At 60.1% G+C, this 11,012-nt stretch overlaps 1 protein-coding gene across 3 annotated transcripts; it reads left to right on the top strand.

The window, feature by feature from the left end:
- Positions 1–2,280: 2,280 nt before the first annotated feature.
- On the top strand, positions 2,281–7,691 carry Crip2 (cysteine rich protein 2). 3 transcript variants are annotated; one of them, XM_063240781.1, is made up of 9 exons: positions 2,281–2,553; positions 4,504–4,578; positions 5,028–5,122; positions 5,210–5,267; positions 5,408–5,548; positions 5,637–5,705; positions 5,775–5,869; positions 6,059–6,116; positions 7,609–7,691. In XM_063240781.1, exons 1-9 carry the CDS (start codon positions 2,511–2,513, stop codon positions 7,674–7,676), a joined length of 702 nt encoding a protein of 233 aa, XP_063096851.1. In that variant the 5' UTR covers positions 2,281–2,510; the 3' UTR covers positions 7,677–7,691. The 3 variants fall into 3 exon arrangements, with proteins under 3 accessions (XP_063096851.1, XP_063096850.1, XP_003463166.1); XM_063240780.1 differs by lacking the exon at positions 7,609–7,691 and adding an exon at positions 6,214–6,774 and having other exon boundaries at positions 2,316–2,553; XM_003463118.5 differs by lacking the exons at positions 4,504–4,578; positions 7,609–7,691 and adding an exon at positions 6,214–6,774 and having other exon boundaries at positions 2,395–2,553.
- The last annotated feature ends 3,321 nt before the right edge of the window (positions 7,692–11,012 follow it).

Raw genomic sequence — 11,012 nt, 5'->3', positions numbered from 1 at the left:
ATGAGGCCCAACAGGTGACAGTCCCAGGTGTTGGGGACATGGCTGCACTGCACATCACCAATCCTCCTAGGTCACTGGGTCAGCAGTCTGCCCCTTGGTCTTTGAGAAAGCCTCTTAAGCCTTTTCCAGCCTGGGGCCATGGAGGAAGGGAAGAGGCTCTGGCTCGGCCAGCATGGTGTCCTCAGCCACGACCAAGGCTGGCCTTTTCTGGAGACAATGAGTATGGGCAAGGGCAGGCTCAGCTTTGCCCTGAGGAGTGTGGTACCCTTCTCTCACCTTGGTCCTTGGCCCCCATTCCCCTGTGCCCCTTACTCTACTATGCTGGCTTCAGTACCCCCACAGAGCCCAGTTCCTGCCACCTGTGTCTGTCTTCCAGCTACTTGTGGGGGTCTAAACTTAGGCAGAGCCCCGGAGTCAGTTTCTGGCATTGCTCCCTCCCTGTCCTCGGGAGCCCTGTCTTCTGCCAAAACTACCCTACAGTATTGCCTGGTCTGGGCTGCTTCATCCAACACTGGCACAAAGTTGGGTTCCCCGCAGCACAGCAGGACTGAGCAACAGGGCACCATGTCTCTCGGGTGTGGGGTACCAGGATGGAGACTGGCCCTCTGGGCCTGGCCACCCAGATCCCTGCCTGCTTCTGCTGAATCTAGACCTTTCCCATACCAGGAGTCCTTCAGACCCTGTCACGGCCCAGCCTGTCACCCTCATGAGCTGGAGGCAAGGCCACTGCTTAGGGACCACTGACCAGCGGCCCTTCCTGCAGACCCAGAATGGCCCCTTAGCCTCAGGGAGCCTCTAGTCTTGGCCCAGGGACTGTTGCTGGAGGGTGGGCAGGCCCCCTTCCCCAACCCATTCCTAAACTGCCACCCTTTGAATGGCCTCATGTACCCTTTGAGCTGGTAACCTCAGGGCACCCTCCTAAAAGATTCCTGTGTCCAGCCAGCCCATCCTTAGGCTGTCCTATAGATGTCAGTTGTGAGGTGGTCAGGAGGGTGGCACTTAGGCCCCAGCATTTCTGGGCCAGGGAGACCTGGAGGACACAGTAATGGGTACTGAGTGGGACCTAGGGGCTGTGAATCCAGCCTGAGCAAGGAGCAAGTTGTGAGTGAAGGGCCCTGCTCATTGTCTCCAGTGTTGGCTGGCATGCATCCAGATGTGCCCAGGGGGAGCCGGTTAGGCTGGTCAGTCGGGCTTGGGGGAGCACGCTTCGCTGTCGCCATAGAAATGGCAGTCTCTGCAGGCTGTGTAAGGAGGGACAGGGAGGCCAGAAAGGCAGTCTCCATAAACCTCTTGTTTCGGAGGGCTCATCAGCACAATACACCATAGCAGGGATTTACAGTAACAGAGGCCATTTGACCTGTGTCCTTGGCTGGGCAGGTGCACCAGGCAGGGGAAACTAAGTCAGCCTCAGCGTTTGTCAGGGCCTTAAGGGCAGACGCTGTGCAGTGAGGCAGGGTTGCGGGGTTGCGTACTGTCTGCTGTCTGCTGCCCAGACTTGGCCTGGTCAGGGTTTTCAGCCCGTGGGGAACGTTTTGTCTCTCAGGCCCAGGACCCGGCTTGAGCCAGTAAGTTCAGAGAAGGGCCTGTGAGTCCAGGGTGTGTTCCTAGTACCCATTCTGCAGGCGCTGGACCTGCTGGGCGCCAGAGTGAGGGAGGAGAGATGGGATCAGGCAGAAAAGGCCTGTGGTGGTGGGCGACTGTGAACCCAGAGTTCCTGAAGGCTGGCAGAATAGGAGCTGTGATCTGACTGGCAGGGTTCCAGCTCTGCCGCCCACAGAACGCCTGAGGCCGGGCTGGGTGCGGCAGGGGTCCTGGAGCCCGGTGTCTCGGCAGGTATTAGCACGGGTGGCAGTGTGTGGGAAGGAGCTTCCGCTGGAAAGCGCCCCTTCTTGCTATCGTTCTCTCCCAAGATGTCCGCGCTGATTTTGGAACTCGCGGCGCCTCCCCAAAGCGCGCAGTCCGTCTTCAGCACCACAGACAGGACCGCGGCGCCCAGCCCGCCAGCAACTAGATTCTTTGCTCCTGCCGGTCGTTGCTATGGAAACTGGGCAACAAAGGGGGGCGGCGCTGCGCGCCGGGCGAGGGTGGGGCTGGATGGGGATGGGGTGGGGTGGGTCTGCGCGCGGCCTGGGTGTTTGTTAGGGCTAGCGGCCCCTAGGCCGCGAGGGAGGGCTCCTCGAACCTCGGGGCAGCTCGGGAGGGGGCGCCCCAACGCGGAGCCTCGACGTTGCCATGGAAACCCGAGTGGGGGAACGCTTGGCCGCTGCCTGCCCGCCTGTGCCGGTAGCGCCTAGCCGGGTCTCCCACCGCCCCCGCCAGGTGTGCCCCGCCCGCGGTGCCAGGGCGTCCCCAGCGGTCGAACCCGGGCGGGCGCGGGCAGGGTCCCGAGGCCCCGCCCAGGACACGGAGCCAATGGCGGATGTGGGGCGGGGGCCGGCGGCGGGCGGGGCTCGGCGGCTGAGCGCAGTGGAGTGCGGGCGCAGGGCGCGGGCTGATCAGGCGCGCAGACCATGGCCTCCAAGTGTCCCAAGTGCGACAAGACCGTGTACTTCGGTGAGTGCCGGTCCTGCCATCCCGCCCTGCCCGCGCGTGCTGGCTCGTCGCGCGGCCCACGCGGGCGTGGCAGGGTTGGGGCTGCCAGCGAGGAGATGGCGGGAATGCATTGCTGTCCGTTCCACCCTAACCGACTCCGTTGTATGCGGGTGGGCCCGGCGGGGTCGGGTGGGGTCGAACGGGCGGTGGCCTGTGATCGGCCTGCACTGCGCCCCAGGGATCACCGTCATCCCCGGAGCGGCTGCTCGCCAGGGTACGGTCGGAGCCGTGACTCCAGCCCCCTCAAAGTCTCCCCGGGCTGCGGGGCCAGGGCCAGGGCCAGGGCCAGTGGCGTCGTGATTTTCTCCGGGCGGAAACGACCTTAGCCTGCGCCTCCCGCGTGTCCCAACGCGCTCGCTCTCCTAGCGAGTTCCCCGGCAGGTTCTCGCGGAGGCGGGTGGGGCGGAGCGGGAATGCAGCCGAGTTGCGGGTTCCGCGAGCTTGAGAGGGCAGCAGGTGGCCAGGATCCCGGACTCCTGGAGCTCCTGAAGGCGGGGCACAAGTACAGGTAGGCAGGAATGGCTGATCTCCTTCTCCTGGGGCCCAGAGGCCCCCACTCCCATCCACAGCCACCCCCAACCCTGTCCTGTTCAGTGTGGTCCTTGGACCGCACCCCCTGCATGCTCCTTCTGCTGACCCTCTTTCCCCCACTTTGCTGTGGAGGGACAGAGGGGGCCAGCCAGAATGGATGGTGACAGAAGAGCCGACAGCCAGGGTCCTTTCTCCGGTCATCCTAGGAACAATGGTTGGTGGCCTCTGGGTTTCCCTGCAGACTGGAGGAGGAGAAGCCACACAGTGGTTTGCTGCTCCCCTAGGGAGGACCGGATTTTGCTGGGAGTGCTTCTGGCTTGGAAGAAGCCCGGGTCTTCCTGCCACCTCCTCAGTAGCTAGCCCAGCCCTTCTCCTTGTTCCAGAGAGGGCTCAGGGTGGGGACAGTCTCCAGGCCCTGTCTCTGCCCTAGGCCTTGCCAGCTTGGAACTCTCTGGGGCCTGGTCCAACAGGCAACCCGGAAAAGTGCTATGCTTGTTCTCAGCAGGAACACAGCCCCTCACACCCAGCTGGCTTCTGTCCTTCCAAAGGCAGTGGTGAGGCCCTGGCAAGGGTTCCAGAATCCTGTGGCGCAGCAACCCATGCTGGAGTTGACCCTCAGCGGGAACATTCTGGAAGATTTTAGGGTGCTGTGCTCCTGGATCCCCCAGAGCACAGGCAGCTGGGCAGGGAGCTGGCTCCCTCAAAGCCTAATGGCTTCCTGATTGATCCTCCGTTCCCAAATGATCCTCTGTTCCCAACTCTGGCCTGTAATGTAGCCATTGATCCAGCCAGCAGTCTGCAGGTCAGCTGTCTGCCCCAACACAGTCCTTGTCCCAGAGCTGGCTGGGACAGCATAGTTCTGGCAACTTTGAACTGCAGCTGCCGCAGCCACTGATGCCCACCCCGACAGCTTCCTTATCACAGTGCTACCAGAGGACACCAGGGCAGTATGGAAGCCAAGCTGCCTTCCTCCTGGTTGGCCCTGCTGCCTACTCTGATGCAGACAGAGCCCTGGAGGAAACTGAGTAGATATTGCCCTGTATTATGGGGACATGTGGAGGGGGTGTTCTGGGAGGGGGCCAAGTAGGCCCTGCCAACAGTTTCCCACTGGGCCCTGGAGAGCAGGAGTCAGTCCTTCCAGAGCCACCTGGAAGATCTAGATTTGCTGCCTCAGAGCAGCTCCCCTGTGCCTCTGGGTAGGCTGTGTCCGGTATCCAGGGGAGGCCTGGCCAGGGAGGGGACACTCTGCAACTCAGAGGGGAGCCCTGTGCCACAGCTGCCCAGCAGGGTGGCTGCAGCCTAGCTGGCAAAGACGCGACACCCTCCTCCCCAACGCCTTCAATCTGGCCCCTTCCCTGTGGAATTCCGGCTCTGCTCCAGCCCTTCTTCCTGCCCTACTCTCCACCCTTTTCCTGCCTCAGCCTGTGAGGATGCCTGGCTTCCGGCCATTGGGAGGTGACTGAGCATCCCCCCAGAGGGTGGGGATGGCAGGCACCTGATCCTCAGCAGCTGGCCTCAGACCTTTGGCGCCCAGGCAGCAACTGGAGGAAGGGTGGGGGGATCTTTGGAAGAGGAGGCCAAATATAGACAGATGGGGTCCTGCCTGGGGTCCGATGGGAGGAGGATTAGCTTTCCCAAAGCCCAGGCTGGAGGCCCAGGGCCTCCCCTTAGCTCATTTAGGGCCCTTTTGGGGAGGGGCCATCATGGATGGGAGTAAAGGAGGACAGGTATAGGCAAAGCAAAGGTGGGGCACAGGTGTCAGGAGACAGGTATTCTAGGGAGAGTGAGCACGTGGGCAGGTGAACCCAGGAGTCACAGCAGGTACAAGGGGTGACAGTTGCCTAAACTGGAGTATAAGGAGGACAGTCTGGGCCGATGGGAACCTGACCCCTGCCTCCTTGCAGCGGAGAAGGTGAGCTCCCTGGGCAAGGATTGGCACAAGTTCTGCCTCAAGTGTGAGCGCTGCTCCAAGACGCTGACACCAGGGGGCCATGCAGAGGTAAGCAGGGGAGGGGGACTGTTGGTGGGGGGGAGGAGTAAAAGGGAGCTGGGTCTGCAGCCTGACTCCTGACTACCCTCTATCCAGCACGATGGAAAGCCCTTCTGCCATAAACCCTGCTATGCCACGCTGTTTGGACCCAAAGGTGAGTGGTGTAGGCGGTGACCTCTTCTAACCCTAGCAGTCCCGGTAGAGTATGGATACTCTGGTCCTGTGGTTCCCAAAAAACCTGGGTGGAGGGGGGTTTGTGTGCCACAGCCAATGCCCACTCCCAAACACCTGCAGGTGTGAACATTGGTGGTGCAGGCTCTTACATCTATGAGAAGCCCGTCTCTGAGGGAGCACCAGTCACTGGCCCCATCGAGGCCCCCGCAGCCCGTGCTGAGGAGCGGAAGGCCAGTGGCCCCCCGAAGGGGCCCAGCAGAGGTGGGGGTCCTTGGGTGCTGGGATGGGAGTTGTCAGGGCTGTGGTGGTGCCAGAGTTCTTTGGCCACCCTGATACCACCTGCCTGCAGCCTCCAGTGTGACCACATTCACCGGGGAGCCCAACCTGTGTCCTCGCTGCAACAAGAGAGTCTACTTTGGTGAGTGACCCCCATCCTGCCTTGCTCCAGGGAGTCTGGGTGGCCTTGTCACCTGCCCTTCTCTTGCAGCTGAAAAGGTGACATCCCTGGGCAAGGACTGGCACCGGCCCTGCCTGCGCTGTGAGCGTTGTGCCAAGACTCTGACACCAGGGGGCCATGCAGAGGTGAGCATGGGTTGAATCCCCAGGAGGTTTGGGGGCCAGGAGACTCCCAAGGCAAGTGATCCTGAGCGTGGCCTTGGAGCTGCAGGGCTCTTGGAAGGCCCTGCAGGAAACCACAGGTCATGGCCATCGCCATCTCTGGGCACCGTGGAGAAGGGTCTATGCCCAGTACTGTCCCTGTCCTACCCACAGCATGATGGCCAGCCCTACTGCCACAAGCCCTGTTATGGAATCCTCTTTGGACCCAAGGGTGAGTGTGGCCGGGGGTGTGGGGTGTAGGTACTCCTTCCTCCTGCCCAGGCCCCATCGTGTCTCTGGTTGGCCACTCCAGCTGCCTGTCTCCATAGGAGTGAACACTGGAGCCGTGGGCAGCTACATCTATGACAGAGACCCTGAAAGCACCGTTCAGCCCTAGGCCCCTGCCCTCTGGGGATGGGCCCATCTGCCTCCTGCTGACCCTGCCTGGGCCCCCTACGTGGCTCTGTGGGGGACAGTGACCTGCTGCCCTGCCCTGTCTCAGTACATCCTGCCTACCAGGAGAAAGAGATGGGCCATCTGCAGACCTGCCCAAGCTCAGCCCACGCACTCGTGTGTCCTGGTCATAGGGTCTTCTGTATTCCCCACCCCTTTTGTGTCTGCCTGTTGTATGTGTTCCCCTGCCCCATCATTCTCTGTGTCCTGTATGTCCTCATGACCGAGGTGGCCGAGGTGGCTGCTCTGCCCTCCCCCTATTTCTACACCTGCCCACCAGTATTATTTATGCTGCAGCTTGCCGATGATGGCCACGTGCTCACGGCATCCCCAGGGCTGGGGTCACCCCTCTTCCTGGCCCCCTTGCTGTCTTCTCTTCACATAGCTCACTCTTGGTCCCGAGACTTTTGCTGTTAATAAAGGTTTGGGGAATCATAGGCTCCAGCTCTGTGTCTGTGGCTATGGGATATATGTGACTTTTAGGACAGTGTCCCTTTGTCTCCTCCACCCATGGTCCCAGCCAGTGCCTCTGGTTGAGGTGGGGTTCAAAGATGTTTGAGAAGGACTTGTTTTGGGCAGCAGCACCAGCACTGAGGTCAGTGGGCATAGGGAGGATTAGATTGGGTGGAGGAGGGGATAACCCAGAAAGGTGAGGCAGATGGGTGGGCTTTATACTGATACCCCAGGGATATAACATCTGTTGCTGGGTCCAGGACTTGCAAACAGCATCATGCACAGAGCCAGGACCCTGGGATGTAGGGCACACAACCTGATGAGGGTAGCCGAGGGCTCAGGTAGAGCCCAGAAGGTTGGAGAGGAGAGTACCCAGGACAGGTTTGTCCTCTCCCAGGATGACACCTCCTTTACTTGGTGACCTCTAGTAGATGGGAATGGCTTACCAAGGTGAGAGGCTGGGTATTTCAGCCTGTCTCTGCCCAGGTAGCCGGATCTAGAAAGATACTGAGGGACCTACAGCCCCTCCTCAATGAGTGCTGCCTTCACCTGCCACTTTGAGGAGGTCCACAAGAGGGCGCACCTGTCCTTCGGCTTAGGAGCTGCAGTGGTGCTGGACCTGCCCTGGGCTCAGGCTCCAGATGCACTAGTGGGTGCCACGCCCTGTCGCCCATGTAGAGCGAGGGGCTCTGCACATACCATCACGCACCTGGAGCCAGGGGCTCCCAGAATAAGGGATGTGGGGTGTAGGTACTCCTTCCTCCTGCCCAGGCCCCATCTTGTCTCTGGTTGGCCACTCCAGCTGCCTGTCTCCATAGGAGTGAACACTGGAGCTGTGGGCAGCTACATCTATGACAGAGACCCTGAAAGCACCGTTCAGCCCTAGGCCCCTGCCCTCTAGGGATGGGCCGCCCGCAGAATAAGGTGTCCTTCAGGGCTGTGCAACCCCCCCCCCCCTCCAGGTCACAGGCTGGCATGGCTGATACTGGAAGCCAGGCACTTCGACCTGTGAGCAGCATCTGTGTCTCTGTCCCTGGTTGCAGGCCATGGGCTGATTCTGGTATCCAGCAGTGCCCCTGTTGCCCCCAGGCAGCCTGGATTGTAGCCAGCACACTTCCCCTGTGGAGGAGAATCCACTCCTGCTGAGGCACAGCTGGGACCCCTTCCATCAACGTGGCTCACTGTGAGCTTCAGTCCAGAGCACACCACACAGGAGCCCATCCCACTTCCTGGCTTCTGGTGCAGGCCAGCGTTCTGCCCTCTGCGTGGTGGGAGGAAACCATGGAAGGAACCCTAGCCAAATCAGGGCAAGAAACCTCCCTGGGTGGGGTGGAACTGAGAGGCTATGGTCTCCCTTGCAGACAGCAGATCTGTCTCTTTGCCCTGTAGTCAGCAGTGCTCCCCCACCCAGGCTGGAGCCTGCAGAGCCAGGCCATTTCCTGCTGGGGAAGATGACGTTGGCATGTTTGTTTCCCAGGAGTTGCCATGGAAATCGGGGCGTTGCTGCTACTGTTTGTATAGGCCTTGTTGCTGGGCGGTGTCCCCTGCAATGGCTCAGGCTCTGTTGGTGGCATCAGCCTCCAATCCCCCAAGATGAGGAGGGAAGGGGGCTGGGTGCTTTCGCCCTGTGATTCAGTTTCCCCCACCACTCCAGGAGGTTGCCCACCAGCCTTACCCCTGGACTCTCACCCAGCCAGTAAATTGACTCCAAAATACCACCTGACCTCTATCCTCTTTCAGGCCCTCCAGGACCTAATGCAGGGACCCTCAAGAAGTCTTGCCCCAGCTTTCTGGACAGCACTGTCTAAAGGCACTGGGTTCACTGGGGTCTCTTCAAGATGTTCCCAGACACACCCCAGCCCAGACACCTCTCCCTCCTGGTACTGTCTTTGTGGGGGTGAGATCCTACCTGGATTTCCCATATGAGTATCTCAGTAGGTGGGATCAGCCTGTGCCCCTCTTTGTCCCCACTTTCCAAGTCCCAGAGCCTCTGTCCCTGTGCTCATCCTCCAGGCCCCACCCAATTTCTTTTGGCTAGTGACCCTGTAGCAGGGTTGGCATCTTCTCCAGCCCTGGCTCCTTGCAGGCCCCATCTTGCTCAGGCTCTTTTCAAAACTTCTGTAGGACTTGGGGTGGTGGCATAATGCCCTGTTGCCCATAGGTCCAGCTCAATGGCAGCTGGTTTAAACTTGATGGACTGGGGAGCAGGAAATCACTATGGGCATCTAGCTTGTGGCTGCTGGTGGGCAGACACAAAGTGTGGTCACGGAGGGCAGCCAGGTATGAGTAGCTATTTCCAGGGCCTGACTGACTCTGCAGTGGGCTTGGGGCCATGAGTAGGCCTCGGCTGCTGGATGGTGACGCTGGAATTTGAGGTGGTTCTGCTGAGGCTTTAGTTCCAGGAAGCTGACTGGGCACCAGGCCCAGCCTTGAGGAAGGGGGAGAGGAAGGGTACCCATCTGGCCAGACTAAAAGCCAGGCAGGATTGCAGCCCTGGTGGGGAAGGGGCAGCTGGGGGACCCCCACTGCTCCACACTAGCCTCTAGACCTGGCTCCTGGAGAGGAGGGTTAGCCTGAGCTGCCTCTACTTAGGCTTGAGGTACAGAGGCCTGAAGGGTAAAGGAGCCTGGCTGGGAAGTACTGTCCAGCCCTCCCCACCCAGCCATGGGCCTCGGCCTAGCAGGTCCACCCGGGCCAGATCCCTGGCCAACTTGGGGTCCCCAGAGACAAACTGCTGAAAATAGGCCTTGGGAACTGTGACTGTCCTGGGCTACTCCTAGGGGGAGGGTGGGTACTGGGAGGTTGGCTTGGGGGGCCTGAATGGGTTTCCCTCTTCCCTGCATACTTTCCTGTAGCCTATGTCGGCACCTCTGTGCCAGAGGCAGGCCTGCAACTCTGGGGGACTCTGCATACCTACACATACCCTTCAGTGGGCCCTGGGCCAGGTGCGGGTGAAGTCGAGTGGAGGACAGGAACCTTGCAATGGGAGGGGATTTTTTCTAGGTGGGGGTGGTAAGGATTCCTCAGAGGTCACTGGACCCAGCCCTGCCTTCTCTAGGTGGGGGCAGTGAGGATTCCTCAGGAGTCACTGAACCCAGTCTTGCCTTCTGTGGCTGGCCAGTGGGGGGCGCAGGGGTGTGTGCAGGCAGGAAGCCAGCAGTTCAGAAAGAACCCTAAGTCCCCCGGGGTCTCTATGCTTTCACAATGTCCCTAAAAGGGCTGAACTTTAGGAACAGGCCTCAGGGAGCTCAATGTCCTGTTCTCAGTACTCTGCCCTCTGTGTCTGTGGCCTCCAACACTGGCAGAGGCAGGGGTAGAGTGGTCTTGAGTCAGGATGCCCTTGGCAGGAGAAGCAGTGGCCTTGCACCTGTGTGGGTACCCTACAGGTACTGATTTTGGAGTTCGCTGCTGGAAAGTGGAATCTGGGTAGAGGACAGAGTTAGGGCTGTCACTGATGAGAGCCCTACCCACAGGCAGGACGGGTGGGTGCAGAGTGGAAGGAGAAAGGGCCGCCACTGGGGCCATGTCAGCCTGTGGAATTTGGGAGGGGTTCAGGGATAGTGTGTGTGTGCCTTGGTATGTGTGTGCTGTGTGCTTATCTTCATGTCTGTGTATGTCTGCATGTGTGTGTCTCTGGGCGCCTGTGTAAGTGTGATTGTGTCTGTGTGTCAATGTCTTTGTGTGTGTCCCTAAGGCATCTGGAAAAACTGTGTACCAACGCAGGCATGGCCCATAGCTGTTGCCCTGGTGGCATCCCTCCCCTGCCCTGTGACCATAGCAATGAAAACAACAGCAGGGGTGGCCAGGAAGGACTCATGGAGGGTTTCAGGGGGAGCTCCCTGGCGAGCAGGGCTGATGTCTCGGTGTGAAAGGAATACTTCTGTGGATGGGGCAGTGCAAGGGGCTGAGAACTGGAGGGCTGCCCTGCCTGTCCCAGCAAATATCACCTGGGTGAAGCGCTAAGGAGCCCATCCCAGAACGTGAGTGGGTAAGGTTGGACAGAAGCATGTGGCCATGCGTACTGGGATCCCATAAGTGACCCCAGATCCCCAAAGGAGCCACACATGATGCCTACAGGCCCAGGACACATATGCACATGTGGCACCTGGGCTCTACACCCAGGCGTGCATGGACCTGAAGTGGGGCCACATGTGGATGCCTCAGACTCTAGAACAGTGAGACTGCAGGGTAACCTAAGAACTGCATGATGAAGACTCTACCC

This window comes from Cavia porcellus, unplaced genomic scaffold (assembly GCF_034190915.1).
Source record: "Cavia porcellus strain 051 isolate PalLab524CR breed Dunkin Hartley unplaced genomic scaffold, mCavPor4.1 scaffold_31, whole genome shotgun sequence".
NCBI lineage: Eukaryota > Metazoa > Chordata > Mammalia > Rodentia > Caviidae > Cavia > Cavia porcellus.
Note: the sequence above shows the minus strand (reverse complement) of the source record. Positions and strands in the feature narration are given on the sequence as shown.